This window comes from Pleurodeles waltl, chromosome 9 (genome assembly GCF_031143425.1).
Source record: "Pleurodeles waltl isolate 20211129_DDA chromosome 9, aPleWal1.hap1.20221129, whole genome shotgun sequence".
Lineage (NCBI taxonomy): Eukaryota > Metazoa > Chordata > Amphibia > Caudata > Salamandridae > Pleurodeles > Pleurodeles waltl.
Genome location: NC_090448.1, coordinates 780225923 through 780240588, shown reverse-complemented (window position 1 = coordinate 780240588; position 14666 = coordinate 780225923). Strand labels below are relative to the sequence as shown.

General features: G+C 45.7%; 1 protein-coding gene across 1 annotated transcript in view; it reads left to right on the top strand.

The window, feature by feature from the left end:
* The window catches only part of LOC138259971 (uncharacterized), a 601590-nt gene that overhangs the window by 563821 nt on the left and 23103 nt on the right, over positions 1-14666 (top strand). The window contains exon 12 of the mRNA XM_069207983.1: positions 4036-4110. Coding sequence (XP_069064084.1) covers positions 4036-4110 — 75 coding nt within the window. The remainder of the gene's footprint in view (positions 1-4035; positions 4111-14666) is intronic.

Here is a 14666-nt window from a genome sequence, read left to right as displayed (position 1 = left end):
CTCCTTGAATGCCTTCAGCAATCTCTCATAATACGGATGTATTGATTCCTTCACCTCCTGCACTGTACTGTCAGTTCTCTGCCAATCAATGTTTTTGGGCGAAATCCTCGTCTTCAGGAATTCAGTCATCTTATAGTAATGTTTCATTACCTCAGGATATGGTGCACCTGTACTCTTATCCCTCTCTGGCTCACTTGTCGGCCAATCCACAGCTGTTTTACATTCCACCCACAAATCAGCTGGAACCACTATTTCCAGTCCGGTATTTAAGTCTTCCCACAGACATTTCGAGAGCTTCACAAATCTGTCCGTCTGCTGATACCACTCTACAGGCTTTTCCCTCAGCTTTGGATAATCGTTTGTGAATGACAGAATATCACTCCTATGCCAAGGGACATGAACAAATTGTCCCTCTGGGATTTCTCTCATTTGTAAAAATTTTTACTGGATCCTTGCCCTGTTGTACATTCTCAGACACCTCTAGACAATCTCGTTTCTGTTTTTTCTCTTGTTTCACCCATCTTCCTTCCCGTTTCTCCAAGGCTCCCCAAACCTGAGCATTCTGCAATAGTTCTTTAAGGTGCACCTTCATTCCGGCTAACCTCTTGTGTTCGAAATCCTTCGCTTTCAAATCTAATCTGTAACTACTCTTCAGATGCTTCATTTTCTCAATTTCTGTGTCATGCTTCTCTGCCAAATCTCTGATGCATCTTGCTCACCTCTCTTGTAATTCTCTGGCTTAATTATCTCAATTCTGCTTCTGTGTAGGATTCCAACCTATTCACCCCCATCGTTCCCTAAACCAGTTCGTCTGCTTCCATGCTCAATCTGACACAATTTATCTGCTCCACACCTTTGGAAGCATTCTGTGGAGAATTCAGCTTGTCTAACCATTCAGTCAACTGCTGTGCTGTCAATCCCTGTAGCGAAATGTTATTCGCATTCACCGGTGGCACCTGCTGTACCACTGCACTTGATGTCTGCGGTGTTAATAATTTCAAGTTCTGACCTGCACTAGGTCCATTCACGGCATCTGGAAGTGCAACGAGTGGACTGAGATCTAAAAGTGATCTTGACCCGTCAAAAGTCTGGCCCATAGAAGAGACTACCTGAACTTGCTCATTTGGTCCCCTTCTCATTAGACTCTGGGACATCTCTCCTTGTTCACTCACACCTGGTTTCTTTTGCGCAAATAATTGTAGCGCTGGACCAACAGTAATCAGCAGCGATATTGTATCTGGGGCTGCTCTAGCCCCCGAATATTGTGGGAGAGTAACTCCCATTTTCTGATTCATAACCGGAGTCAGGTGAGACTGTGTCCCTGTCATTGGCGTAAATCTCGGCATCCCCTGCAGCTGCACCTGGGGCAACAAAATCGGAGTGGGCTCAGTCTGAACCAACAGTGGTCTTGAACACACTTGCTCCGTAGGCTCCGAACCACTAAGTTCGAAGTCGTCTCTAGGATGGGCACATCAGGATAAATTCTCTGTATCGGTGGCAGATGCATCAGTACTTGAACTACCGGAGTAGTCAACTTGTTAGGTCCTTGCACTACACCCTGTGTCTGGCTAGTCTTAACCTCTACTGGACTTACTGTTCCCAGTGCCTGTGCCGGGGCTGTTGGATCAGTTCTAGTACTTGGACCACCCTCAAGCACCGCATATGGTGGGGGTCGGTCTCTCAATGTCTGTGTAATAAGATCCTCAGCATCAGAGTCCTCCTCTACTACGGAAGACTTTCTTGCCTCCTTACTGTCAGATGAGCCCTTATTAGACTCTCTTGTTGCTTTCTTTCCTTCCGTCTCATCTTCCTGCATAATCGCAGAAGAAGAACGTAACATCCTGCAGTGTCACTGCTCTCCATTTCTTCTGCTCCCAATCCCATCTTGCCTCTGCTAATGATTTCTCTACCTTTCTTACTCGCTTCTCAAATTTCATTTGCTGTTTCTGCCTAGCCACCATTTCCCAAATTGCTAATGCCTCAAATTGTGCTGGTCTCGGAAGGGGCTTTGATTCACATAGTGTCATCCGCAATTGCTCCACAATTCTCAAATTGAACGTCCCATTCTCAGGGAACGCTAAACTCCAGTTTTTTCTCTGTCAACTTGCACCACTTCTTTAACCAAAGCGACACCTTGCTCCTCCATAACAATGTAAGCCGGAGCGTTCTCTGGCGGTGTAGGCTCCCTTACACTCCCTTTAATTTATGTATGTACTTTACCCTCTGTTTTGCCGCTGGGGATCCCCTGGACTCTGTGCTCATTGTACCTCATTTTGGTATAGAATATACAGAGCCAGCTTCCTACACAGACTTCAACACCGCTTCGAACAACGGATAAGGTTGATAGTTTGAGTTTAAATGAATTTCCCATGATGATGGAAGATTGCTTGATATCCTAGCTTTCCACCATAAGTGTTTTCATATAATTAATAAACAACTCTCCCTCCATAACTGCATGCTTAGCAAGGTTCATGATGAAATAGTGATCAGGATCCTTCTTCCTACTAGCCTGTCACAGTGAATTTGAGGCAGCCCTGCATTCTGTTATTCTGGAGGTTTTGTAGTGCCTCTGAGCCACAGTGGGAAATATGTACCTGATGAGGCTGCTTTACAGCCAGCTACATATTATGCCTTTTTAAAAGTGTGAATTAGAAAGTTTTTTTATACCATTAATTGTTCATTCTCTTTAGTATGATCTGAAATTCTGCATTTCAGTGGCCAGTGTTAAGATACTTAAAATGTTTTTGACAAAGAAAGTACCCTTCACTATAACCATTTCTAAGATTTCACCTATGGGTGGAAATGTTAGTCTTTGTCTTAAATGCAAAGTTATACTGGTGACCTAGAACTGCACCAGCCATTTCTTCCTGTGCATATATCACGTTAGTTTGAGTTGTTACCTCACCCAACTTGCTTTTTTATTAAGCTGTGTAGCCATGTATTTCAACCTACCTCATTAGATCGAGACTTACAATTCATGAAATTATCGCTATTGTATTTTCTCAGTGTCTATCGAACAAACCAATTTACCTCCTGAATAACTATGATGATGCAGTCTCAACAGCCTCCATTTTTAGATGTTGTCTAGGTGATTGAGCCCTCTACCTTTAGGGGTTTATTTGGTGCTTTAGCTTTGTATTCTGGTGGTCCATGGTAACATTTAATTATTGTGCCAAAGTGAAGTTCTTTTAAATTTAGTTCATCACTGTTCACATACCACGTTGTCTGCTGAGAAAACTGAAGTTTTGGAATGGTAATATATGAACATGCATGCCTTATCATTCTGTACAGAAGGAAAAACTGTTTATTTCCAATGCCGTGCTGAAATTTCAAGAATCGATGATGGATTCCTTAAGCTCCTAGTCGAATTGCTATAGCAGAATAAGAGCAGCCTTATTTCTATTTCTTGTCATTCTGATGGATAAAATTATTAGCCTGCATGTAAATATTGAGGTCTTCAGTTCAAGTCTGTTGAGAAATGTCTAGAAGCTCCAGAGCCTTTCAAATCTACAACTTCCACAGCTGCAAATCCATTAATCTCTGATAGAAAATGTAACATGACAAACTTTTTTAAATTCTGATAGACTTGTTGCAAACATATTTTTGCATCATCTGCCACATCATTTCTAGGCCTAATTCACATTTCTTCTTTATAGTGTGACTATTTTAAGCATGATGGATAATTGTCCTGTTGCCATTTAGAATATTGCTGTGATGGGTGCAAAGGTGAGGGTTAGAATGATTTGACAATTATGCATATAGGATTTCTTTGTACCAATATCCCACCTGACTCAGAACATTACCTTAAACCACCAGAACTCAAGAGATACATAATTGCAGGTAAGTATCTTTTATAGCACTCAAACGTTTCCAGCACCATAGTGTAAAGGTGTGGTTTGGGTCCAGAGGCTGTATTTGACTCTTTTTAAAAAAAGGCATATGTTGTTTGGTATAGTGTATGTGGGTGAAGCGTGCATGTTTAGTTAGATCGTTGTGGTTTAGCAATTTACCAACTTCTTTTCTATCTTCTTACAGCCTTTTGACTGCTTATGATGAACACCAGAAACTCCTTAAACTGCATGCCCCAAAGCGTAAATCAATAGAGAATGGGTAAGTGAATATTTTGGCAAATATGTTTTTAGTCTATGTGACATATTAGTTAGACACAGACTAGGCATACAAACTTTTCCATTGCGTTTTCTCCTCTCGTTTCTGGTGTTATTCTGGTCTGTGTTCAGTTCTTTCATCCCTCTTCACTGTTGCGTGCATGTGTCAGTTACTCAGTTCATATTGGTTTCTCGTGTCCAGTGATACCCCTTGAGGCTGATATTTTCAGATATTCATTGTGTTACTTAGTAAACTAGTGAAACAAAACCAAAGACCATCCCGAAAGGAGGTAGACAGCCAGTGCAGATTATCTTAATGCAAAGTTTTCCAGTGTATTTATGCAGTATGTGGGTAAATTGAACGTCCCATTCTCGGGGAACGCTAAACTCCTGTTTTTTCTCTGTCAACTTGGACCACTTCTTTAACCAAAGCAACACCTTGCTCCTCCATTACAATGTAAGCCGGAGCGTTCTCTGGCGGTGTAGGCTCCCTTACACTCCCTTTAGTGTATGCATGTATGTACTTTAGCCTCTGTAATGCCGCTGGGGATCCCCTGGACTCTGTGCTCATTGTACCTCATTTTGGTATAGAATATACAGAGCCAGCTTCCTACACAGACTTCAACACAGCTTCGAACAACGGATAAGGTTGATAGTTTGAGTTTAAATGAATTTCCCATGATGATGGAAGATTGCTTGATATCCTAGCTTTCCACCATAAGTGTTTTCATATAATTAATACTACATACTGTAGTAGCTGATCTAGTGGATACAAATTCTACAGGTCGGTATACATTTGGAAGAGGTAGCTATTTGCTGATTTAATTTCCTTGTATGCACGACCTAAACATCTGTGTTTTCCTAACAGAATTAGTATTTTCACAAGTCCAAAAAGATGTGCGTGGGAAAAGGACATATATGTTTAAAGGTTTGTGTTCCCTCTTCCAGAATAATTGTTTGTCTCAATTCTCAACATCTGCTACCACAGTGACATTTAATTTGCCAGCAACCACCTCTTCAGGAAGTGAGCAGTCCCTGTAGTTTCACTCTCAATCTTTTTGCCTCCTTCCTCAGTGTGTCCCATCACCCTGTCTTCTCTGTCTAAGGGTAGACACTAACAGAGGCATCCCCAGTTAGGGCATGCATGGAGTATGAAGGCTCTGTGGCTGTCTTTCCTGCTCTGTTCCTGTCATAGTGAGCTCCTTTAGGAAAGTGTCCCCTTTGACACGGTCACCCCCCACTTTTTGCCTGGTTTATGGTGTAATTTTGACTGAAGGGGCACTGAATTCCTGCTATGACCCCAGTGATAGATCTCATTCCCCCAAAACGCCACAGTCATTTTACTCAAAATGGCAGAACCTTTAGCACCCACTGTAAGCTCCCAGTAAATGGTACCCCTGGTACCTAGAGTCTGGGGTACTAAGGAGGGTCCCTAAGGGCTGCAGCATGAATTGTGCCACCCTAAGGGACCCCTCACCAAGCACATGAAAGGCTGCCACTGCAGGCTGCGTGTCTTGGTGCAGACAAAAGTTAAAGCACGACATGGCACATCCCCTAAAAACTGTAATAAATGTATTTTAGTCTCCCCTCTAGTAGGCCTTACAGCCCTAGGGCAGGGTGCATTATATTACATGTGAGGGTATATCTGCATGAGTATATATGCCCCTGCTATGTCTGTCGATTCTCGTACCATAGTCAGTGACCAGGGAAGCCATTTTAAATGTATCTGATGGACACTGGTCACTACTAGTTTCCCTACTACATGATGGCTTCTCTGAATATGGGGATGTTTGGTATCAAACATCTCAGATTAATAAACCCTCTCTGATGCCAGTGAGGGACTTATTAATAACTGCACTCAGAAGGCACCTTAGAGGTGCTCCCTGAAAACCTGCCAGCTACTAGAGGATTGACCGACTGATCCTGACCAGTTAAGTCACCATAGATGTGTTTGTGGCCCCCCGATGTGAGAGCCAGCGCTCCTGAAGGCCAGAGACAAAAGCCTACACTGAGTGGGGGTCATCTCCTCACCCAGGCAGGGTGAAAATTCCAGGGCAGAAAGCTCCAAAGACCTAGCCACCTTTGTAATGTGACCAAGGTCTCTCCAGATGATGGAAATGACTGACCCCCTTGTCCTGACCCCGCTATTGGCTGCAGCACAGGAGGGAAAATTAGACAGATTAGGTGTGTCCACTTCATACCAGTCCCACCCCTAAGGTGGATGAGCTGAAATGGAGTGTACTTTTTACATTTCCTCATCTTGTTTTGAAGGAATTAGGCCACTAGGGTTAGAGTTATGCCCACTTCCCAGCGGAAGAGGTCATAAGGGTGTAGTCACCCTAAACGTGGTCAGGCCATTGGCTACCACCTGGCACTCCTTGTAACACCCCTAAATTGAGTATTTAGGTGGCACCCCTGAACCTTAGAACTCAGATCCTGATGACCTAAGAAACAAAGGACAAAGAAGAGTCTCACCTGCAAAAGAGGAAAAGAAGCAGCTGACTTGGTATCAGTCCCACCGGCCTGCCTGCTGACCTTGATGGACTCTGCCAAAAAGAAGACTTGTCCTGCAGCTGAGCATAGAAGGGACTGCCTGCCTTCCATCAAGACTCCTGTTGACACCAAGACAACAAATTCTCAAGAAAGGACTCTGCAGCCTCTGGAACAGCAAGATCTGACACCCGAAGTGACCTCTGTACCCAACATGACTGAGATGAAGCCACCCAACGATGCCAGCAAGGTTTCCCGGCTGTCCAGAGTCTGAGTCTACTCAGGTTTCACCACTCCTGGACTCCCCCCAAGTTGCCTGCAGCCTCTGCACGCAGGCCTCCTATCCAGCAGCCTTGTGGTGATAGAAAACCTGACACCTCCAGTAACCACTGCACCCGTCAATCCTGACCCCATCTGAGGTGGCTTACTGGTGCCAACGACATCCCCTGGCTCCTTTGAGCTGGAGTCCACCATGGGTCTCTTCCTGCTGGACTCCCGGACGACACCTGCAGCCTCAGCTTGCAGACCCCCTTGACCATGAGTGCTGCCTGATGAAGAAACCCCTGCATCTGTCCCCCCGGGTCCTGGAGAAAAGGCCCAAAGTTGCACCTACATTCTGAGCACCCCAAGTCTACAACCTGCTTGTTGTCCCCGACTGGCTTCCTAGCCAGAGCCTGCAGCCTGTTTGTCCTGAGGATCAACTCCCATTAAAAACCATTGGGCACCCGATGCCTTACTACACCCCTGCACTCGCCCGCCCCAATGCTACCTGGAGTGACCGGCTGATGTGGTTCTGATCAGTGCCCAGTACTTACCTTAACTCTCTGAGATTGGCCTCTTAAGTCACTGTTAACCCTGTGTTTGAACATTGTTTTACTTTGTACATTAACATTGAAGAACTCTAAGAAATGTTAAGTGTTGATTTTTGAATCTGAAAAGTATTTATGTTTGAAAAAGTACTTACCTGATTACGAAGTTCTTGGGTTTGAACCATATATACAAAGAATTGTTATTTTTCTAATTTGATCTCAGATTTATTATTTGCGTGTGTCTTATGTATTACCTCTGTGAGTCCAACAAATGCTTACCACTACCCTCTGATAAGCCTAACTCCTCGTCCACACTACCACAAAAATAGAGCATTAGTCCTGTCTACTTTTGCCTCTGCAAACCAATTGGAGATCCACTGTAGACTCTGCACGGTGTACTTCTTTTTAGTGCACCATATAGAGAGCCAGCTTCCTGCAGCTCCTACAAGGTAATAATGTGCCTAGCCCAGCACCCCACAGGACCCATCCAGCCACACGTGCACACACTGACACTGAGAACCTCATACACAGCTGCCTAAACACCACGACACCCATCCATACTCACCCACAAAACATGTTTTAAATGGATGCTCATTAACACTCATTCTGCAGTACTCCACATACCAGAACCAGACCTGATCTCCTATGGCAAAGTTGATTCACTCTTTGTCATAGAAACATGATTCACATCCACATCCACATGCATCCTAGATGTTCTGCCCATGGCTATAGTATCAAGTGTGTGGACCACTCATAAGAAGTAAGAGGCATGAGGGGCGTGGCTTGGGTAGCCAACAAGGTAGATACATCTTAAAAGCACTCCAGAAAAATGTGTAACATCCTCTAATTAAATGTATTTAGCCGAATTGCACAAAAGCAGCAGGACCCACTCATTTGCATCATCCGAAGCAGAAATCTTGGCCAAAGTGAAGACAAGCAGCCAGGCGAATATCCGCAGTGGTCATTCAGCGAGGGTCTTAAAATGGTGGGGGGCTAATCGGAGTGCAGCCTTCTCAAAAATAAGAGGGACTCTTGGCTTCAGGACTGAGACGCTTAGTGCATGGTGGAGGGTGCAGCATGCCACTTTGGCCCACAGCTGCCATTCTGTGCTGGTTCACAGATCTGGAACCGGAGGCCTGACTGACTAGTGGATTAGGACTTTCCAATGCCCCAACTAGAGAGACTCATGTAAAGTGCATTGAGGGGCCAAGCCGAACTTGCCGGGAGAAATTTCTCATGTTTCCATATGCTTGTGCTGCCCGTGAGGGGACGCTGCAGATTATTAGGGCAGGTTACACAGTGAAGTGTGGCATGCCTGTTGGGGAGGAGGTCCACGGCCTTTTCAAAAGAAACTTCCAATATAGCACAGTGCTAAAAGGAAGCTGAGTTCCTGGGAAGGCTGTTGGAAGTAGAGCAACTAAAGGGTTTTTTGGGGTTTACTTGGTAGACAGAGCCAATCACTGGACATGTTATGGTGAGACTCTGCCTATCTGATACTCATTGTAGCCTAACAGAATTGGTTCTGGTGGTGGGGTCAGGGGCATGGCTCACATCAGACTTGCTCTAGTTGATCCCAAAGAGACTCTCTCAAAGTATCCGGTCTGTGCTGGCTGGCTGTAGTATGTGCATGTCCACCAAGACTTGAGGTGAAGGATGCTTCTACCTCGCCCCCTAAAATAAATACACAACATGGTGAGAATTGGGGCCACAGTAGCCGGAATGCAAACCAAGATGGACACGTTTATTTGAACACCTTCAAACCCTTGCCGTCCCCTGATGTGAAAACCCAGTAGCCGCAGGGAGAATCATCTGCTGGTGCCATTCTCGAAACCAAGCAGGTGCCATGTGTAGGTAGCTGGCTCTGTATATACTATACGAAAATGAGGTGTAGTGTGCACAGAATCCAGTGAATCCCCAGACGCTTAACAGAGGCTAAAGTAGATAATACTAATGCTCTCTTTTGTGGTAGTGTGGTCAAGCAGTTAGGCTTATCAGAGGGTAGGCAAGGCATTTATTGTACACACACTCAATGACTAACTGCAGGCCCTTGTTTTTATATAGAAAAAATATACTTTGTTACTTTATTTCTGGAACCAAAAGGATCTTTGTTGCAGGTAAGTAAAGTTGTAAGTTTTTATCAAGCTTATATATCAAATGCACTTTGTTTATGTTGTGCAGATAAAAGAATTTACAAGTGAGTAACACTTTTTAAAAGTGTTAGCACAGTTTACAGGTGAGTACACAACTTAAGATCTCTGTCTTCGGTGGTTAGGATGTCCACACGTCAAGGTTCAAGTTGACCCAAAAAGCGCACGACAGGGCCAGCCTGGGGCAGAGGTCATAGTTGTTGTTGGGTCTTTAATGGATTCCTATAAAGACTGGGGGCACTCGGAAAGAAACCGGTTCCGAGTAGGTAACTTTGACTTCAGGGCACAGACCTGGGGGCTCAGATGAGCACCAGGGGGTCACAGGTCAGCACCAAACACACACCCTAAGCAGCACAGGAGCGACCGGGTGCAGGGTGCAAACACAGCGTCGGGCACTCAATGCTTTTCAATGGGGGAACCCCAGATGGTCACAAAGATGCTGCAGGCTGGGTCCAGGGAGTCGGTTGTGGAAAACCAAAGGTTGGACGAGTAGTAGAAGAGCCTGCTGGATGTTGCTGGACCATCGGTCAGATTCCCCAAAGCTAGGGGGCTGCGGGTACTAGGGTACCTTTGGGCATCAGGAATCTTTGTCGGATCTGGTCGCAGTCAGGGGATGGTCCTCTGGTTTCAGGCTGCAGGCTGTGTTGTGTTGGCTGGGAGAGGTTAACCAAGGGTTGACTCTGTTGAAATCCACTGGGGACCTCCTCTGGGCCAGTAGGCCACCTGGACATGGGGCGTAGGCATTCGGTGCGGAGTGGACAGGGCTCGCAGATCGGGGCGGTTCTGGAGTCCTCCTTGGAAGTTTATTTTATGGACAGGGCTGCTGTCCTCAGGAGTTCTTGGTCCTCTGGTGGGCAAGGCGGTCCTCTGGTGGGCAGGGCAGTCCTCTGGGGGTTAGTGGCTGGTCGTGCAGGATACGTCGCCTTTTTGTAGCAGGTGTTTTGGGGCTGGGGCCAAGTCAGCTGTTGTCTGGAGTCTTAACTGCTAGGGTCGGGTCTTCAGTCCTTATTCTTGAGGTCGCTAGGAATCTGGAGAGCAAGGTTCATAGGTGACCCTAAATACTAGATTTAGGGGTGTTACAAGGGTCGGAGGGCAGTAGCCAATGGCTTCTGTTCCTGAGGATGGCTACACCCTTGTTGTGCCCACTCCCTTTGGGAGGGGGACACATTCCTATTGCTATTGGTCACTCTCCTCCAAAGCAATATAGAGGATTCAGCAAGGAGTGGGTCACTTCAGCTCTGGACACCCTAGGGTCCCAGCTAAAGTGGTCACTCTTCCTTGTTTTCCCTAATTTCCCACCAGACCTGCAGCCAAAAGTGGGGCTTGGTCCGGGAGCATGCATCTCCACTAGCTGGAGTGCCCCGGGGCAGTGTAACAGGAGGCTTGAGCCTTTGAGGGTCTTTGCCAAGTGTTGCAGTTCCAGCAGCGGGGAGGTGTGAAGCACCTCCAACCAAGAGCAGGCTTTGTTCATAACCACAGGGAGCACTAAAGCTCTTGCCCCAGGGGGTCAGAAACTTGTCTTTTAGTGGCAAACTGGCACAGACCGATCAGCCCTACACTAAAGGGTTGGGTTAATTACAGGAGGCATCTCTAGGATGCCCCCTGTGTGCATTTTACAATGCATACAACACTGGCATCAGTGTGGGTTTATTGTGCTGAGAAGTTTGGTTCAAACTTCCCAGTCTTCTGTGGAGCCATCATGGAGCTGTGGAGTTCGTAATAGCAAACTCACAACCCATATACTTAATATGGCCACACTACACTTACAATGTCTAAGAATGGAAATAGACAGTAGGGGCATATTGCTCATGCAGCTGTGCCTTCACCTGTGGTATAGTGCACCCTGCTTTTAGGGCCGTAAGGCCTGCTAGAGGGGTGACTTAACTATGCCACAGGCAGTCGTTGGTAGACATGTTATCCAGAGAGGGATGCCATGTCCCCACCAGCACATACAAGCTGCAGTGGCAGTGTGCATGTGTTTGGTGAGGGGTCCCTTGGGGTGGCATAATACATGCTGCAGCCCTTAGGGACCCTTCCTGACTACAGAGCCCTTGGTACCACTGGTGCCTTTTACAAGGGACTTAGCTGTGTGCCAGGGGTGTGACAATTATGGAAACAATGGTACAGTTCAGGGAAAGAACACTGGTGCCTGGGCCTGGTTTTCAGGATCCCAGCACACACTCAGTCAGGTCACCATCAATATCAGGCAAAAAGTAGGGGATAACCATTCCAAAAGGGGCACTTTTCTACATCATGCACAGCCCTAGAGGCTATTATCAGAGAGGTTGGAAAATGGACCTCATGCTGCTCAAGCAAGACTTGCATAATGTGGTGGACTTGGTAACAGAGGTTGAAGATCATATCTCTGGGCTGGAGGACCCGATTCAAGATCTCAAATTCTCTGTGGCCCGTGTCCAAACATGGAAGGAAGAGTGAAGGATACTGAAGGCAGAAAACAAAGAAATAAACCTTGGTTTGTTGGGTTCCTTGAGGATGTGGAGGGTGTCTACCCCAAAAAGGTTCTGAAAAACGGGATCACCTTGTAGCTGCCAATGGAAAAGCTCTTGTCCTGGTCCATCCTAAAGAGAGTGCACCTAACACTGGCCCGGCAGCGGCAGCTGGGAGCCCCTCCTTGTCTTCTTGTTGCTAGGGTGCCAAACTATAGTGATATAATTGTCAGACTGACAAGGGCTACATAAAGACTTGAGATTTAAATTCTCCTGTTTTCATATTTCCCCTGATTATACGTTTATTGTCCAAAAGCAGAAGTAGTAGTAGTAGTAAGGAGGTCCTCCATCCAAGGCAAGCAACACTCTGGTTCATGGAGCTCCTCACTTTCCACCACTTCTACAGGCTTTCCATGTGAAGCAAGGATTTCTTGAAATATCAGACTAGCTCACACGTTCTTCCTGGGGGTCAGCAACCTCCTAGACAACATAAACATGAGGAAAACAAGATACCCTTCTCAACTGCCTTAACTCGTTCAAAATGGTACAGCTTTTCTCCTAATCAACACTCTCCAGTGGGCGACCTCAGCAACCATATCTTCTCAGCATCCCCAGCCATACAGTACAAATCTCCATACCTCTGTACTGGACCACCACACTATCCACATATGTGCTCAGCATCCAACCATTGTCACGGATGTCACAACTGGTGCTTTCTCAGTGTCTGCTCAGTCCAACGTATTACCCTGTTCTTGTCTAGACAAATCAGGAATAGTCCCATTCGCTTCCTAAGATTGATGTGCAGCCTTTGCTCTGGTCCACACAGCTGGCTTGGTGCAGGCCATGTTTGATTCTGGTACGGATACTAAACCAGAGGCAATAAAGCATGGCCCAAACTGTGCTTTTCTCACACTCATACATCAACCATGATAAACTTGGTACTGATTTCTGCTTGGACACAGGCAGCCGGAGACTCCATTTTGTCTCCACTGGTTACCAAACGTGTGACATCAGTACTATGGCAAATCTTATCAGGTTTGAAATACTTACTCTTAACCATAGTCATGGAAACTCCTCTATCTCCTAAGGTTGGGACCTTCCTCCCATTGATTCTAACTTCTAGCACATACCCCATTGTGTTTGGGTGAATGTACTTCAAAACATCTGAGTCCTTCTAGCAGATGGCCATAGCCACTAGTTTAAGTACAACAAGGCCCTCTTAGTTGCCTTCATCCACAATCAATAAACTTGTTGTAATGGGTGCAGCTCATGTAGGGACTTTTCCCCAGCAGGCTTGCTTGTAATGCGCCTCCTTGTGACATCTAAAACAGGTTATCACTTTGGGCTTGGAAGAATCTTCCTGTCCTCCCTTCTTGTTGCTTTGTTTCTGAATTGGAACCCAGTCCCTTTTTTGCTTCTGTCGTCCTTTTGAATCTAGCACTTACCCTCCAGCATGAAACTAATCAGTTGAGTCCCTCTCTCCTTTTGATGCAGAGCCCTCCTGCTCATCCCTTTGTTAAACCTGTTAGCTAACTACTTGCCTGCCAACACTGGAGGTTTTTCTGGATCGTTCTCTGTCAGATCTGACAGGTGTTGTCTAAATGAGATAGACTTCTCTTTAAATCTCTCGGTCACTATCAACTGGTTATGGGCATGAAAATCATTGGCCTCCATCTTTCACATTCAGTCCTTCCAGTCAAGCAGCTCACCATGAATCCAAATTTCAGATGGAACACCCTCAGCGCTCTTTTTGTGTTTAAACCTTGGAAGGTATTTAGCTGGCTTGAGCTTAAACCATCTGATCAGAGTTTCCTTCATTTGCGTAGCCACAGGCATTCTTCCAGTGAATGCCAAACACTTAAGGGGCAAGCAACTCATTAATGTGGCTGACTTAAACACATCAATCGAGCCTTATCTGTACAAGCAATTTCAAATCTCACAGCCCATGCATAATGTCTTGTCCCTCCATGTGCATATGCAAAAGTTCCTTTGGAACCTTAGCAGGTACCCCGGTAGAGCTGTAAGTGAAATTGCTTTTCCCAGATTTAGTTGCCTCTGCTGCCATCCTGAGTTTCTCTTTTTATAAAGCTTTCCTCTCGCTCCAAAACGCTTTCCTTTTCCTTTCTTTTTCCTGCTCCTTATGCTCCCTTTTTCTTTCTTGATTGGGCAGTTTTCCTTGTCTCTCCATCCTCCTTTCATATTGTTCCTGACTAGTTAATCTCAGCTTGCCCCTCTCAACCTTCCTGGCTTTCTTTTCTTTCTAACTCTTAATTTACTGGAAAGCCACCACATGTTCAGGGTGTCAGATAGACTTAACTAGACAGTGGAAGTAGTCGGTGGCGGTGATTGTCTTGGGGAACAGTTGAAAAGTAAATTTGAGGATACACGTGAGTGTGTCTGGGGAAACTGTGCTGAGGGAGCCTGACACTTTACCACTTCCTCACTTGGTTCTTATCATGGTACCCTCTACAGTCCATCACAGTTTCTTCCCTTCTCTCCAGTTTCTGTAGCTGGTCTCTAATGTAATTCACAAAGACTTCCCTGACCTTGTTCTTGAAAGCCCTCCATCCTCTTTCCAAACACAGATCCCTCAACTGATTGAAGGACAGGCTGTCAAACTCTGCCTCCTCTAACCTTGTATCTACCATATCTGATAGAGACTTCTCG